Genomic DNA, 15,919 nt, shown 5'->3' with positions numbered 1-15,919 from the left:
GAGTCCCCCCGGGAGCGTCCCCGGAGCCCCCCCGGCCACTCCCGGGTCCTCCCGTTACCCGTGGGAGCCGCCCCTGCCCCCCCGTTACCCGTCGGAGCCCCCCCGGAGAACCCCCGGCCCCCCGTTACCCGTGGGAGCCGCCCCCGGCCCCCCGGAGAGCTCCGGCCCCCCCGTTACCCGTGGGAGCCCCCCCTGCCCCCCCGTTACCCGTGGGAGGCCCCCCGGAGAGCTCCGGCCCCCCGTTACCCGTGGGAGCCCCCCCGGAGAGCCCCCCGTTACCCGTGGGAGCCCCCCCCGGAGAGCTCCGGCCCCCCGTTACCCGTGGGAGCCCCCCCCGGAGAGCCCCCCGTTACCCGTGGGAGCCCCCCCCGGAGAGCCCCCCGTTACCCGTGGGAGCCCCCCGGAGAGCCCCCCGTTACCCGTGGGAGCCCCCCCGGTGAGCCCCCCGTTACCCGTGGGAGCCCCCCCGTTACCCGTGGGAGCCCCCCGGAGAGCTCCGGCCCCCCCGTTACCCGTGGGAGCCCCCCCCGGTGAGCCCCCCGTTACCCGTGGGAGCTCCCCCGTTACCCGTGGGAGCCCCCCCGTTACCCGTGGGAGCCCCCCGGAGAGCTCCGGCCCCCCCGTTACCCGTGGGAGCCCCCCCGGAGAGCTCCGGCCCCCCGTTACCCGTGGGAGCCCCCCCCGGTGAGCCCCCCGTTACCCGTGGGAGCCCCCCCGTTACCCGTAGGAGCCCCCCGGAGAGCTCCGGCCCCCCGTTACCCGTGGGAGCCCCCCCGGCCCCACCCCCGGGGCCCCCAGCGCTGACCGATGGAGACCAGCTTGATGTTCTCGCGCTCCAGGAAGTCCAGCGCCACCGACACGTTCTCCAGCTGCATCTGGCGGAAGGTGGGGCGCTGGTTGTACTTGCGCCCCAGCTTCTTCTGGCTCAGCACCTCGAGCAGCGCGATGAGCCGCAGCCCGTCGGCCAGGTCCGCCTGCAGGTTGGCGATGCGCTTGTGCACGCACTTCAGGTGCTCGTTGCACCAGCGTGTGAACGTGTTTTGCTGGATCCGCTTCCAGGGCGCGTCCTCCGCCAGGTCCTTCTCGGTGGCCGGCATCTCCGCTGCTGCTGCCGCCTCGCCCGCCGCCGCGCCGGCCTGCGCCCGGCCTTGGGGGCCGCTCATTATAGCGGGCCTGGGCGGGACCGGAGCGTCAGGGCCCGCCCCAGAGGCCGCCCCGCCCCGCCCCGTGGCCCTGCCCCCCGCCCCGCCCGCGGGGACCCCTCTCCCGCAGGGACAAGGAGAGCGGGGAGTGAGGAGCAGCCGGACGCCGAGTCACGTCCACACGCGCACTGGCCACTGGGCTCCTGACATCGGGAGAACCCGGCGGGGCGGGGCCGGGAGAGGAGGGGAGCTGTCAGGGACCCCGCAGGAGAAGAGCTGGGGGGCCTCCCACAGGCTCTCAGATGGGCCTGGCCTAAGTCCCTGACCCTGACCTCCCCCGGCCTGGGTCCCTGACCCTGACCTCCCCCGGCCTGGGTCCCTGACCCTGACCTCCCCCGGCCTGGCTCCCTGACCCTGACCTCCCCCCGGCCTGGATCCCTGACCCTGACCTCCCCCGGCCTGGGTCCCTGACCCTGACCTCCCCCGGCCTGGGTCCCTGACCCTGACCTCCCCCCGGCCTGGCTCCCTGACCCTCACCTCCCCCCGTCCTGGGTCCCTGACCCTCACCTCCCCCCGGCCTGGGTCCCTGACCCTCACCTCCCCCGGCCTGGCTCCCTGACCCTCACCTGCCCCCGGCCTGGGTCCCTGACCCTGACCTCCCCCCAGCCTGGGTCCCTGACCCTGACCTCCCCCCAGCCTGGATCCCTGACCCTGACCTCCCCCGGCCTGGGTCCCTGACCCTGACCTCCCCCCAGCCTGGCTCCCTGACCCTCACCTCCCCCCGTCCTGGGTCCCTGACCCTCACCTCCCCCCGGCCTGGATCCCTGACCCTGACCTCCCCCGGCCTGGGTCCCTGACCCTCACCTCCCCCCAGCCTGGGTCCCTGACCCTGACCTCCCCCCGGCCTGGGTCCCTGACCCTGACCTCCCCCCAGCCTGGGTCCTTGACCCTCACCTCCCCCCAGCCTGGATCCCTGACCCTGACCTCCCCCGGCCTGGATCCCTGACCCTGACCTCCCCCGGCCTGGATCCCTGACCCTGACCTCCCCCCGGCCTGGATCCCTGACCCTCACCTCCCCCCAGTCTGGCCTAAGTCCCTGACCCTGACCTCCCCTGGCCTGGATCCCTGACCCTGACCTCCCCCGGCCTGGGTCCCTGACCTCCCCCCAGCCTGGCTCCCTGACCCTGACCTCCCCCCAGCCTGGGTCCCTGACCCTGACCTCCCCCCAGCCTGGGTCCCTGACCCTGACCTCCCCCAGCCTGGGTCCCTGACCCTGACCTCCCCCCAGCCTGGATCCCTGACCCTGACCTCCCCCTGGCCTGGCTCCCTGACCCTGACCTCCCCCCAGCCTGGATCCCTGACCCTGACCTCCCCCCAGCCTGGCTCCCTGACCCTGACCTCCCCCCAGCCTGGCTCCCTGACCCTGACCTCCCCCGGCCTGGATCCCTGACCCTGACCTCCCCCGGCCTGGATCCCTGACCCTGACCTCCCCCTGGCCTGGGTCCCTGACCCTGACCTCCCCCAGCCTGGGTCCCTGACCCTGACCTCCCCCCAGCCTGGCTCCCTGACCCTGACCTCCCCCCGGCCTGGATCCCTGACCCTGACCTCCCCCCAGCCTGGATCCCTGACCCTGACCTCCCCCGGCCTGGATCCCTGACCCTGACCTCCCCCGGCCTAGGTCCCTGACCCTCACCTCCCCCCGGCCTGGATCCCTGACCCTGACCTCCCCCCGGCCTGGATCCCTGACCCTGACCTCCCCCGGCCTAGGTCCCTGACCCTGACCTCCCCCCAGCCTGGCTCCCTGACCCTGACCTCCCCCGGCCTGGATCCCTGACCCTGACCTCCCCCGGCCTAGGTCCCTGACCCTCACCTCCCCCCGGCCTGGATCCCTGACCCTGACCTCCCCCGGCCTAGGTCCCTGACCCTCACCTCCCCCCGGCCTGGATCCCTGACCCTGACCTCCCCCGGCCTGGGTCCCTGACCCTCACCTCCCCCCGGCCTGGCTCCCTGACCCTGACCTCCCCCCAGCCTGGCTCCCTGACCCTGACCTCCCCCCGGCCTGGGTCCCTGACCCTGACCTCCCCCGGCCTGGATCCCTGACCCTGACCTCCCCCGGCCTGGATCCCTGACCCTGACCTCCCCCAGCCTGGGTCCCTGACCCTGACCTCCCCCCGGCCTGGCTCCCTGACCCTGACCTCCCCCCGGCCTGGGTCCCTGACCCTGACCTCCCCCCGGCCTGGATCCCTGACCCTAATGTCCCCCCAGCCTGGGTCCCTGACCCTGACCTCCCCCCAGCCTGGATCCCTGACCCTGACCTCCCCCCGGCCTGGGTCCCTGACCCTGACCTCCCCCCGGCCTGGGTCCCTGACCCTGACCTCCCCCGGCCTGGGTCCTTGACCCTCACCTCCCCCCGGCCTGGATCCCTGACCGTCACCTCCCCCGGCCTGGGTCCCTGACTCTGACCTCCCCCGGCCTGGGTCCCTGACCCTCACCTCCCCCGGCCTGGATCCCTGACCCTGACCTCCCCCCGTCCTGGATCTCTGACCCTGACCTCCCCCCGGCCTGGATCCCTGACCCTGACCTCCCCCCGTCCTGGATCTCTGACCCTGACCTCCCCCCGGCCTGGATCTCTGACCCTGACCTCCCCCCGGCCTGGGTCCCTGACCCTGACCTCCCCCGGCCTGGGTCCCTGACCCTGACCTCCCCCGGCCTGGGTCCCTGACCCTGACCTCCCCCCGGCCTGGGTCCTTGACCCTCACCTCCCCCCGGCCTGGGTCCCTGACCCTCACCTCCCCCGGCCTGGGTCCCTGACCCTGACCTCCCCCGGCCTGGGTCCCTGACCCTCACCTCCCCCCGGCCTGGGTCCCTGACCCTCACCTCCCCCGGCCTGGGTCCCTGACCCTGACCTCCCCCGGCCTGGATCCCTGACCCTCACCTCCCCCGGCCTGGGTCCCTGACCCTCACCTCCCCCGGCCTGGGTCCCTGACCCTCACCTCCCCCCGGCCTGGGTCCCTGACCCTGACCTCCCCCCGGCCTGGGTACCTGACCCTCACCTCCCCCCGGCCTGGGTCCCTGACCCTCACCTCCCCCGGCCTGGGTCCCTGACCCTGACCTCCCCCCGGCCTGGGTCCCTGACCCTGACCTCCCCCGGCCTGGTTCCCTGACCCTGACCTCCCCCGGCCTGGGTCCCTGACCCTGACCTCCCCCGGCCTGGGTCCCTGACCCTGACCTCCCCCGGCCTGGGTCCCTGACCCTGACCTCCCCCAGCCTGGATCTCTGACCCTGACCTCCCCCGGCCTGGATCTCTGACCCTGACCTCCCCCGGCCTGGATCTCTGACCCTGACCTCCCCCCAGCCTGGCTCCCTGACCCTGACCTCCCCCGGCCTGGGTCCCTGACCCTGACCTCCCCCGGCCTGGGTCCCTGACCCTGACCTCCCCCCGGCCTGGGTCCCTGACTCTGACCTCCCACCGGCCTGGGTCCCTGACCCTCACCTCCCCCGGCCTGGGTCCCTGACCCTCACCTCCCCCGTCCTGGGTCCCTGACCCTGACCTCCCCCCGGCCTGGGTCCCTGACCCTGACCTCCCCCGGCCTGGGTCCCTGACCCTAAGCTCCCCCCAGCCTGGGTCCCTGACCCTCACCTCCCCCGGCCTGGGTCCCTGACCCTAATGTCCCCCCAGCCTGGATCCCTGACCCTGACCTCCCCCCGGCCTGGGTCCCTGACCCTCACCTCCCCTGGCCTGGGTCCCTGACCCTGACCTCCCCCCGGCCTGGATCCCTGACCCTGACCTCCCCCCGGCCTGGGTCCCTGACCCTCACCTCCCCCCGGCCTGGGTCCCTGACCCTGACCTCCCCCCGGCCTGGATCCCTGACCCTGACCTCCCCCCGGCCTGGGTCCCTGACCCTCACCTCCCCCCGGCCTGGGTCCCTGACCCTGACCTCCCCCCGGCCTGGATCCCTGACCCTGACCTGCCCCCGGCCTGGGTCCCTGACCCTCACCTCCCCCGGCCTGGATCCCTGACCCTAATGTCCCCCCAGCCTGGATCCCTGACCCTCACCTCCCCCGGCCTGGATCCCTGACCCTAATGTCCCCCCAGCCTGGATCCCTGACCCTGACCTCCCCCCGGCCTGGGTCCCTGACCCTGACCTCCCCCGGCCTGGATCCCTCACCCTAATGTCCCCCCAGCCTGGATCCCTGACCCTCACCTCCCCCCGGCCTGGGTCCCTGACCCTCACCTCCCCCGGCCTGGGTCCCTGACCCTGACCTCCCCCCGGCCTGGGTCCCTGACCCTCACCTCCCCCCGGCCTGGGTCCCTGACCCTCACCTCCCCCCGGCCTGGATCCCTGACCCTGACCTCCCCCCGGCCTGGGTCCCTGACCCTCACCTCCCCCGGCCTGGATCCCTGACCCTAAGCTCCCCCCGGCCTGGGTCCCTGACCCTGACCTCCCCCGGCCTGGGTCCCTGACCCTGACCTCCCCCGGCCTGGATCCCTGACCCTGACCTCCCCCGGCCTGGGTCCCTGACCCTCACCTCCCCCCGGCCTGGGTCCTTGCCCCACCCCCCACTTGGGCTGATTTCAGACCCCTCCCTGGGCCTGTCGCAGCCTGTGACCCTCATCCCATGTGAAAACTCCCCACAGCTCTGTGCCTCCCTCTCCCGGGGACAGGGGGCTGTTAACCCCTCCCCCTCCCGGAGCCCCACACTGTGACTCAGCGCTGCTGGGGGGACACCGCCCAGCCTTCCGGACACACCCCAGCCACAGCACCATGGCCCAGACCCCACAGCCCTGGGGTTGTGCAACACCATGGGGGACGTGAAGGGGTGGGGGCAGGGCAAGGCAGGGCTGCGGGGCAAGGGCTGTGGGTCAGGAGTGAGGGGCACTGGCAGGGCTGGGGGGCAGGGACTGTGGGTCAGGAGTGAGGGGCACCGGCAGGGCTGGGGGGCAGGGGCTGTGGGTCAGGAGTGAGGGGCACTGGCAGGGCTGGGGGCAGGAGCTGTGGGTCAGGAGTGAGGGGCACCGGCAGGGCTGGGGGCAGGGGCTGTGGGTCGGGAGTGAGGGGCACCGGCAGGGCTGGGGGCAGGGGCTGTGGGTCAGGAGTGAGGGGCACTGGCAGAGCTGGGGGCAGGAGCTGTGGGTCGGGAGTGAGGGGCACCGGCAGGGCTGGGGGCAGGGGCTGTGGGTCGGGAGTGAGGGGCACCGGCAGGGCTGGGGGCAGGGGCTGTGGGTCGGGAGTGAGGGGCACTGGCAGGGCTGGGGGCAGGGGCTGTGGATCGGGAGTGAGGGGCACCGGCAGGGCTGGGGGCAGGGGCTGCGGGTCGGAGTGAGGGGCACCGGCAGGGCTGGGGGGCAGGGGCTGTGGGTCGGGAGTGAGGGGCACTGGCAGGGCTGGGGGCAGGGGCTGTGGTTCGGAGTGAGGGGCACCGGCAGGGCTGGGGGGCAGGGGCTGTGGGTCGGGAGTGAGGGGCACTGGCAGGGCTGGGGGCAGGGACTGTGGGTCGGGAGTGAGGGGCACCGGCAGGGCTGGGGGCAGGGGCTGTGGGTCGGGAGTGAGGGGCACTGGCAGGGCTGGGGGCAGGGGCTGTGGTTCGGAGTGAGGGGCACTGGCAGGGCTGGGGGGCAGGGGCTGTGGGTCGGGAGTGAGGGGCACTGGCAGGGCTGGGGGCAGGGACTGTGGATCGGGAGTGAGGGGCACCGGCAGGGCTGGGGGCAGGGGCTGTGGTTCGGAGTGAGGGGCACCGGCAGGGCTGGGGGGCAGGGGCTGTGGGTCGGGAGTGAGGGGCACTGGCAGGGCTGGGGGCAGGGACTGTGGGTCGGGAGTGAGGGGCACCGGCAGGGCTGGGGGCAGGGGCTGTGGGTCGGGAGTGAGGGGCACTGGCAGGGCTGGGGGCAGGGGCTGTGGTTCGGAGTGAGGGGCACTGGCAGGGCTGGGGGGCAGGGGCTGTGGGTCGGGAGTGAGGGGCACTGGCAGGGCTGGGGGCAGGGGCTGTGGGTCGGGAGTGAGGGGCACTGGCAGGGCTGGGGGCAGGGACTGTGGGTCGGGAGTGAGGGGCACTGGCAGAGCTGGGGGGGAAGGGCCGGGGTTCAGGAGTGAGGGGCACTGGCAGGGCTGGGGGGGAGGGGCCGGGGGGTCAGGAGTGAGGGGCACTGGCAGGGCTGGGGGCAGGGGCTGTGGGTCGGGAGTGAGGGGCACTGGCAGGGCTGGGGGGGAGGGGCCGGGGGTCAGGAGTGAGGGGCACTGGCAGGGCTGGGGGGGAGGGGCCGGGGGTCAGGAGTGAGGGGCACTGGCAGGGCTGGGGGGAGGGGCCGGGGGTCAGGAGTGAGGGGCACTGGCAGGGCTGGGGGGGAGGGGCCGGGGGTCAGGAGTGAGGGGCACTGGCAGGGCTGGGGGCAGGGGCTGTGGGTCGGGAGTGAGGGGCACTGGCAGGGCTGGGGGGGAGGGGCCGGGGGTCAGGAGTGAGGGGCACTGGCAGGGCTGGGGGGAGGGGCCGGGGGTCAGGAGTGAGGGGCACTGGCAGGGCTGGGGGGGAGGGGCTGGGGGTCAGGAGTGAGGGGCACTGGCAGGGCTGGGGGGGAGGGGCCGGGGGTCAGGAGTGAGGGGCACTGGCAGGGCTGGGGGGAGGGGCCGGGGGTCAGGAGTGAGGGGCACTGGCAGGGCTGGGGCAGGGGCTGTGGGTCGGGAGTGAGGGGCACTGGCAGGGCTGGGGGGAGGGGCCGGGGGTCAGGAGTGAGGGGCACTGGCAGGGCTGGGGGGAGGGGCCGGGGGTCAGGAGTGAGGGGCACTGGCAGGGCTGGGGGGGAGGGGCCGGGGGTCAGGAGTGAGGGGCACTGGCAGGGCTGGGGGGAGGGGCCGGGGGTCAGGAGTGAGGGGCACTGGCAGGGCTGGGGGGAGGGGCCGGGGGTCAGGAGTGAGGGGCACTGGCAGGGCTGGGGGGAGGGGCCGGGGGTCAGGAGTGAGGGGCACTGGCAGGGCTGGGGGGGAGGGGCCGGGGTCAGGAGTGAGGGGCACTGGCAGGGCTGGGGGCAGGGGCTGTGGGTCGGGAGTGAGGGGCACTGGCAGGGCTGGGGGCAGGGGCTGTGGTTCGGAGTGAGGGGCACTGGCAGGGCTGGGGGGCCAGGGGCTGTGGGTCGGGAGTGAGGGGCACTGGCAGGGCTGGGGGGAGGGGCCGGGGGTCAGGAGTGAGGGGCACTGGCAGGGCTGGGGGGAGGGGCCGGGGGTCAGGAGTGAGGGGCACTGGCAGGGCTGGGGGGGAGGGGCCGGGGGTCAGGAGTGAGGGGCACTGGCAGGGCTGGGGGGAGGGGCCGGGGGTCAGGAGTGAGGGGCACCTTCAGGGCTGGGGGGCTGCGGGGCGGGAGTGAGGGGATGGGGGAAATGTGGGGGCCACATGGAGGTCTGTTACGGCCACACCCTGAGTCACAGAGGGGAATCAGAGGTGGGCGCCCCCTGGTGGCCACAAGGCGAAGTTAATGTGTCCATGTGGCTGAGCCCTCACAACACCCACTGCCCCCCCCCGTGACTGTCTGTGCTCTGCTCCCCATGCATCCCCCTCCCCACACTCCTGTCTGCTCCTGTCCGTCCGTCTGTCTGTGCATCTCGCTCCCCATGCCCATAAAACCACCACAGCGGCCAGACTCGGTCAGAGCAACGTCCATGCAGCCCAGGAACCTGCCAACAGCGGCCCAGGCCCGGGGCCCCAGAGGGCGTGAACACAACAGGGAATCAAGTGATCCCTCCCCCGTGGCCCATTCCCAGACTCTGACACACCCTCTGTCTGTCTGTACCTCGCTCTCCCCACACAGCGCCTGTCTGTCTGTACCTCGCCTTCCCCACACAGCCCGTCTGTCTGTACCTCGCTTTCCCCACACAGCGCCTGTCTGTCTGTACCTCGCTTTCCCCACACAGCCCCTGTCTGTCTGTACCTCGCTTTCCCCACACAGCCCCTGTCTGTCTGTACCTCGCTTTCCCCACACAGCGCCTGTCTGTCTGTACCTCGCTTTCCCCACACAGCGCCTGTCTGTCTGTACCTCGCCTTCCCCACACAGCCCGTCTGTCTGTACCTCGCTTTCCCCACACAGCGCCTGTCTGTCTGTACCTCGCTTTCCCCACACAGCCCGTGTCTGTACCTCGCTTTCCCCACACAGCCCGTCTGTCTGTACCTCGCTCTCCCCACACAGCCCGTCTGTCTGTACCTCGCTCTCCCCACACAGCGCCTGTCTGTCTGTACCTCGCTTTCCCCACACAGCCCGTCTGTCTGTACCTCGCTTTCCCCACACAGCGCCTGTCTGTCTGTACCTCGCTTTCCCCACACAGCGCCTGTCTGTCTGTACCTCGCTTTCCCCACACAGCGCCTGTCTGTCTGTACCTCGCTTTCCCCACACAGCGCCTGTCTGTCTGTACCTCGCTTTCCCCACACAGCGCCTGTCTGTCTGTACCTCGCTTTCCCCACACAGCGCCTGTCTGTCTGTACCTCGCTTTCCCCACACAGCCCGTCTGTCTGTACCTCGCTTTCCCCACACAGCGCCTGTCTGTCTGTACCTCGCTTTCCCCACACAGCACCTGTCTGTCTGTACCTCGCTCTCCCCACACAGCCCCTGTCTGTCTGTACCTCGCTTTCCCCACACAGCGCCTGTCTGTCTGTACCTCGCTTTCCCCACACAGCGCCTGTCTGTCTGTACCTCGCTTTCCCCACACAGCCCGTCTGTCTGTACCTCGCTTTCCCCACACAGCGCCTGTCTGTCTGTACCTCGCTTTCCCCACACAGCACCTGTCTGTCTGTACCTCGCTTTCCCCACACAGCCTGTCTGTCTGTACCTCGCTTTCCCCACACAGCCCCTGTCTGTCTGTACCTCGCTTTCCCCACACAGCCCCTGTCTGTCTGTACCTCGCTCTCCCCACACAGCGCCTGTCTGTCTGTACCTCGCTTTCCCCACACAGCCCGTCTGTCTGTACCTCGCTTTCCCCACACAGCGCCTGTCTGTCTGTACCTCGCTTTCCCCACACAGCCTGTCTGTCTGTACCTCGCTTTCCCCACACAGCGCCTGTCTGTCTGTACCTCGCTTTCCCCACACAGCCCCTGTCTGTCTGTACCTCGCTTTCCCCACACAGCGCCTGTCTGTCTGTACCTCGCTTTCCCCACACAGCGCCTGTCTGTCTGTACCTCGCCTTCCCCACACAGCGCCTGTCTGTCTGTACCTCGCTTTCCCCACACAGCCCGTGTCTGTACCTCGCTTTCCCCACACAGCCCCTGTCTGTCTGTACCTCGCTTTCCCCACACAGCCCGTCTGTCTGTACCTCGCTTTCCCCACACAGCCCCTGTGTCTGTACCTCGCTTTCCCCACACAGCGCCTGTCTGTCTGTACCTCGCTTTCCCCACACAGCCCGTCTGTCTGTACCTCGCTTTCCCCACACAGCGCCTGTCTGTCTGTACCTCGCTCTCCCCACACAGCCCCTGTCTGTCTGTACCTCGCTTTCCCCACACAGCCCGTGTCTGTACCTCGCTTTCCCCACACAGCGCCTGTCTGTCTGTACCTCGCTTTCCCCACACAGCCCGTCTGTCTGTACCTCGCTTTCCCCACACAGCCCGTCTGTCTGTACCTCGCTTTCCCTACACAGCCCGTCTGTCTGTACCTCGCTTTCCCCACACAGCGCCTGTCTGTCTGTACCTCGCTTTCCCCACACAGCCCGTCTGTCTGTACCTCGCTTTCCCCACACAGCCCGTCTGTCTGTACCTCGCTTTCCCCACACAGCCCCTGTGTCTGTACCTCGCTTTCCCCACACAGCGCCTGTCTGTCTGTACCTCGCTTTCCCCACACAGCCCCTGTCTGTCTGTACCTCGCTTTCCCCACACAGCGCCTGTCTGTCTGTACCTCGCTTTCCCCACACAGCGCCTGTCTGTCTGTACCTCGCTTTCCCCACACAGCCCCTGTCTGTCTGTACCTCGCTTTCCCCACACAGCCCGTGTCTGTACCTCGCTTTCCCCACACAGCCCCTGTCTGTCTGTACCTCGCTTTCCCCACACAGCCCGTCTGTCTGTACCTCGCTTTCCCCACACAGCCCCTGTGTCTGTACCTCGCTTTCCCCACACAGCGCCTGTCTGTCTGTACCTCGCTTTCCCCACACAGCCCGTCTGTCTGTACCTCGCTTTCCCCACACAGCGCCTGTCTGTCTGTACCTCGCTCTCCCCACACAGCCCCTGTCTGTCTGTACCTCGCTTTCCCCACACAGCCCGTGTCTGTACCTCGCTTTCCCCACACAGCGCCTGTCTGTCTGTACCTCGCTTTCCCCACACAGCCCGTCTGTCTGTACCTCGCTTTCCCCACACAGCCCGTCTGTCTGTACCTCGCTTTCCCCACACAGCCCGTCTGTCTGTACCTCGCTTTCCCCACACAGCGCCTGTCTGTCTGTACCTCGCTTTCCCCACACAGCCCGTCTGTCTGTACCTCGCTTTCCCCACACAGCCCGTCTGTCTGTACCTCGCTTTCCCCACACAGCCCGTCTGTCTGTACCTCGCTTTCCCCACACAGCGCCTGTCTGTCTGTACCTCGCTTTCCCCACACAGCCCCTGTCTGTCTGTACCTCGCTTTCCCCACACAGCGCCTGTCTGTCTGTACCTCGCTTTCCCCACACAGCCCCTGTGTCTGTACCTCGCTTTCCCCACACAGCCCGTCTGTCTGTACCTCGCTTTCCCCACACAGCCCCTGTGTCTGTACCTCGCTTTCCCCACACAGCCCGTCTGTCTGTACCTCGCTTTCCCCACACAGCGCCTGTCTGTCTGTACCTCGCTTTCCCCACACAGCGCCTGTCTGTCTGTACCTCGCTTTCCCCACACAGCCCCTGTCTGTCTGTACCTCGCTTTCCCCACACAGCCCCTGTCTGTCTGTACCTCGCTTTCCCCACACAGCGCCTGTCTGTCTGTACCTCGCTTTCCCCACACAGCGCCTGTCTGTCTGTACCTCGCTTTCCCCACACAGCCCGTCTGTCTGTACCTCGCTTTCCCCACACAGCCCGTCTGTCTGTACCTCGCTCTCCCCACACAGCCCGTGTCTGTACCTCGCTTTCCCCACACAGCCCCTGTCTGTCTGTACCTCGCTTTCCCCACACAGCGCCTGTCTGTCTGTACCTCGCTTTCCCCACACAGCGCCTGTCTGTCTGTACCTCGCTTTCCCCACACAGCCCCTGTGTCTGTACCTCGCTTTCCCCACACAGCCCCTGTCTGTCTGTACCTCGCTTTCCCCACACAGCCCGTGTCTGTACCTCGCTTTCCCCACACAGCGCCTGTCTGTCTGTACCTCGCTTTCCCCACACAGCCCCTGTGTCTGTACCTCGCTCTCCCCACACAGCGCCTGTCTGTCTGTACCTCGCTTTCCCCACACAGCGCCTGTCTGTCTGTACCTCGCTTTCCCCACACAGCCCCTGTGTCTGTACCTCGCTTTCCCCACACAGCCCCTGTCTGTCTGTACCTCGCTTTCCCCACACAGCCCGTGTCTGTACCTCGCTTTCCCCACACAGCCCGTCTGTCTGTACCTCGCTTTCCCCACACAGCCCCTGTCTGTCTGTACCTCGCTTTCCCCACACAGCCCGTCTGTCTGTACCTCGCTTTCCCCACACAGCCCCTGTCTGTCTGTACCTCGCTTTCCCCACACAGCGCCTGTCTGTCTGTACCTCGCTCTCCCCACACAGCCCCTGTGTCTGTACCTCGCTTTCCCCACACAGCCCCTGTCTGTCTGTACCTCGCTTTCCCCACACAGCGCCTGTCTGTACCTCGCTTTCCCCACACAGCCCCTGTCTGTCTGTACCTCGCTTTCCCCACACAGCCCCTGTCTGTCTGTACCTCGCTCTCCCCACACAGCGCCTGTCTGTCTGTACCTCGCTTTCCCCACACAGCCCGTCTGTCTGTACCTCGCTTTCCCCACACAGCCCGTCTGTCTGTACCTCGCTCTCCCCACACAGCCCGTGTCTGTACCTCGCTTTCCCCACACAGCCCCTGTCTGTCTGTACCTCGCTTTCCCCACACAGCCCGTCTGTCTGTACCTCGCTTTCCCCACACAGCCCCTGTCTGTCTGTACCTCGCTTTCCCCACACAGCGCCTGTCTGTCTGTACCTCGCTTTCCCCACACAGCGCCTGTCTGTCTGTACCTCGCTTTCCCCACACAGCGCCTGTCTGTCTGTACCTCGCTTTCCCCACACAGCCCGTCTGTCTGTACCTCGCTCTCCCCACACAGCCCGTGTCTGTACCTCGCTTTCCCCACACAGCCCCTGTCTGTCTGTACCTCGCTTTCCCCACACAGCCCGTCTGTCTGTACCTCGCTTTCCCCACACAGCCCCTGTCTGTCTGTACCTCGCTTTCCCCACACAGCCCCTGTGTCTGTACCTCGCTCTCCCCACACAGCCCCTGTGTCTGTACCTCGCTTTCCCCACACAGCCCCTGTCTGTCTGTACCTCGCTTTCCCCACACAGCGCCTGTCTGTCTGTACCTCGCTTTCCCCACACAGCGCCTGTCTGTCTGTACCTCGCTTTCCCCACACAGCCCCTGTCTGTCTGTACCTCGCTTTCCCCACACAGCGCCTGTCTGTCTGTACCTCGCTTTCCCCACACAGCCCGTCTGTCTGTACCTCGCTTTCCCCACACAGCCCCTGTCTGTCTGTACCTCGCTTTCCCCACACAGCCCCTGTCTGTCTGTACCTCGCTCTCCCCACACAGCCCGTGTCTGTACCTCGCTTTCCCCACACAGCCCGTCTGTCTGTACCTCGCTTTCCCCACACAGCCCCTGTCTGTCTGTACCTCGCTTTCCCCACACAGCGCCTGTCTGTCTGTACCTCGCTTTCCCCACACAGCCCCTGTCTGTCTGTACCTCGCTTTCCCCACACAGCCCGTGTCTGTACCTCGCTTTCCCCACACAGCCCCTGTCTGTCTGTACCTCGCTTTCCCCACACAGCCCGTCTGTCTGTACCTCGCTTTCCCCACACAGCCCCTGTCTGTCTGTACCTCGCTTTCCCCACACAGCCCCTGTGTCTGTACCTCGCTCTCCCCACACAGCCCCTGTGTCTGTACCTCGCTTTCCCCACACAGCCCCTGTCTGTCTGTACCTCGCTTTCCCCACACAGCCCCTGTGTCTGTACCTCGCTCTCCCCACGCAGCCCCATTGTCTGTACCTCGCTTTCCCCACACAGCCCCTGTGTCTGTACCTCGCTCTCCCCACACAGCCCCTGTGTCTGTACCTCGCTTTCCCCACACAGCGCCTGTCTGTCTGTACCTCGCTCTCCCCACACAGTGCCTGTCTGTCTGTACCTCGCTTTCCCCACACAGCGCCTGTCTGTCTGTACCTCGCTTTCCCCACACAGCCCCTGTCTGTCTGTACCTCGCTTTCCCCACACAGCGCCTGTCTGTCTGTACCTCGCTCTCCCCACACAGCCCCTGTCTGTCTGTACCTCGCTTTCCCCACACAGCGCCTGTCTGTCTGTACCTCGCTTTCCCCACACAGCGCCTATCTGTCTGTACCTCGCTTTCCCCACACAGCCCCTGTCTGTCTGTACCTCGTTTTCCCCACCCAGCCCCTGTCTGTCTGTACCTCGCTTTCCCCACACAGCCCCTGTCTGTCTGTACCTCGCTTTCCCCACACAGCGCCTGTCTGTCTGTACCTCGCTTTCCCCACACAGCCCCTGTGTCTGTACCTCGCTTTCCCCACACAGCCCCTGTCTGTCTGTACCTCGCTTTCCCCACACAGCGCCTGTCTGTCTGTACCTTGCTTTCCCCACACAGCCCCTGTCTGTCTGTACCTCGCTTTCCCCACACAGCGCCTGTCTGTCTGTACCTCGCTCTCCCCACACAGCCCGTCTGTCTGTACCTCGCTTTCCCCACACAGTGCCTGTCTGTCTGTACCTCGCTTTCCCCACACAGCGCCTGTCTGTCTGTACCTCGCTTTCCCCACACAGCCCCTGTGTCTGTACCTCGCTTTTCCCACACAGCCCCCGTCTGTCTGTACCTCGCTTTCCCCACACAGCGCCTGTCTGTCTGTACCTCGCTTTCCCCACACAGCCCCTGTCTGTCTGTACCTCGCTTTCCCCACACAGCCCCTGTCTGTCTGTACCTCGCTTTCCCCACAGAGCGCCTGTCTGTCTGTACCTCGCTCTCCCCACACAGCCCCTGTGTCTGTACCTCGCTTTCCCCACACAGCCCCTGTGTCTGTACCTCGCTTTCCCCACACAGCGCCTGTCTGTCTGTACCTCGCTCTCCCCACACAGCCCCTGTCTGTCTGTACCTCGCTTTCCCCACACAGCGCCTGTCTGTCTGTACCTCGCTTTCCCCACACAGCCCCTGTCTGTCTGTACCTCGCTTTCCCCACACAGCCCCTGTCTGTCTGTACCTCGCTTTCCCCACACAGCGCCTGTCTGTCTGTACCTCGCTTTCCCCACACAGCCCCTGTCTGTCTGTACCTCGCTTTCCCCACGCAATCCCTGTCTGTCTGTACCTCGCTTTCCCCACACAGCCCCTGTGTCTGTACCTCGCTTTCCCCACACAGCCCCTGTCTGTCTGTACCTCACTTTCCCCACACAGCCCCTTTGTCTGTACCTCGCTTTCCCCACACAGCCCCTGTGTCTGTACCTCGCTTTCCCCACACAGCCCCTGTCTGTCTGTACCTCGCTTTCCCCACACAGCCCCTGTCTGTCTGTACCTTGCTTTCCCCACACAGCCCCTGTCTGTATCTCTCTCCCCACACAGCCCCTGTGTCTGTACCTCGCTTTCCCCACACAGCCCCTGTCTGTCTGTACCTTGCTTTCC

General features: G+C 68.0%; 1 protein-coding gene across 6 annotated transcripts in view; it reads right to left on the bottom strand.

Annotated features, from left to right (window-relative positions):
* FLNA (filamin A) overlaps positions 1–15,919 on the bottom strand; it is a 67,067-nt gene that overhangs the window by 42,971 nt on the left and 8,177 nt on the right. For all 6 annotated transcript variants that reach the window (XM_089770275.1, XM_089770274.1, XM_089770270.1 and 3 more), the window contains exon 2: positions 806–1,173. In XM_089770275.1, the coding sequence (XP_089626401.1) occupies positions 806–1,163 (358 nt within the window). In that variant the 5' untranslated portion in view covers positions 1,164–1,173. The remainder of the gene's footprint in view (positions 1–805; positions 1,174–15,919) is intronic.

Source organism: Pelodiscus sinensis, chromosome 18, assembly GCF_052426305.1.
Source record: "Pelodiscus sinensis isolate ZL-2025 chromosome 18, ASM5242630v1, whole genome shotgun sequence".
Lineage (NCBI taxonomy): Eukaryota > Metazoa > Chordata > Testudines > Trionychidae > Pelodiscus > Pelodiscus sinensis.
The sequence above is the reverse complement of the archived record's forward strand: the minus strand, read 5'-3'. Positions and strand labels throughout refer to the sequence as shown.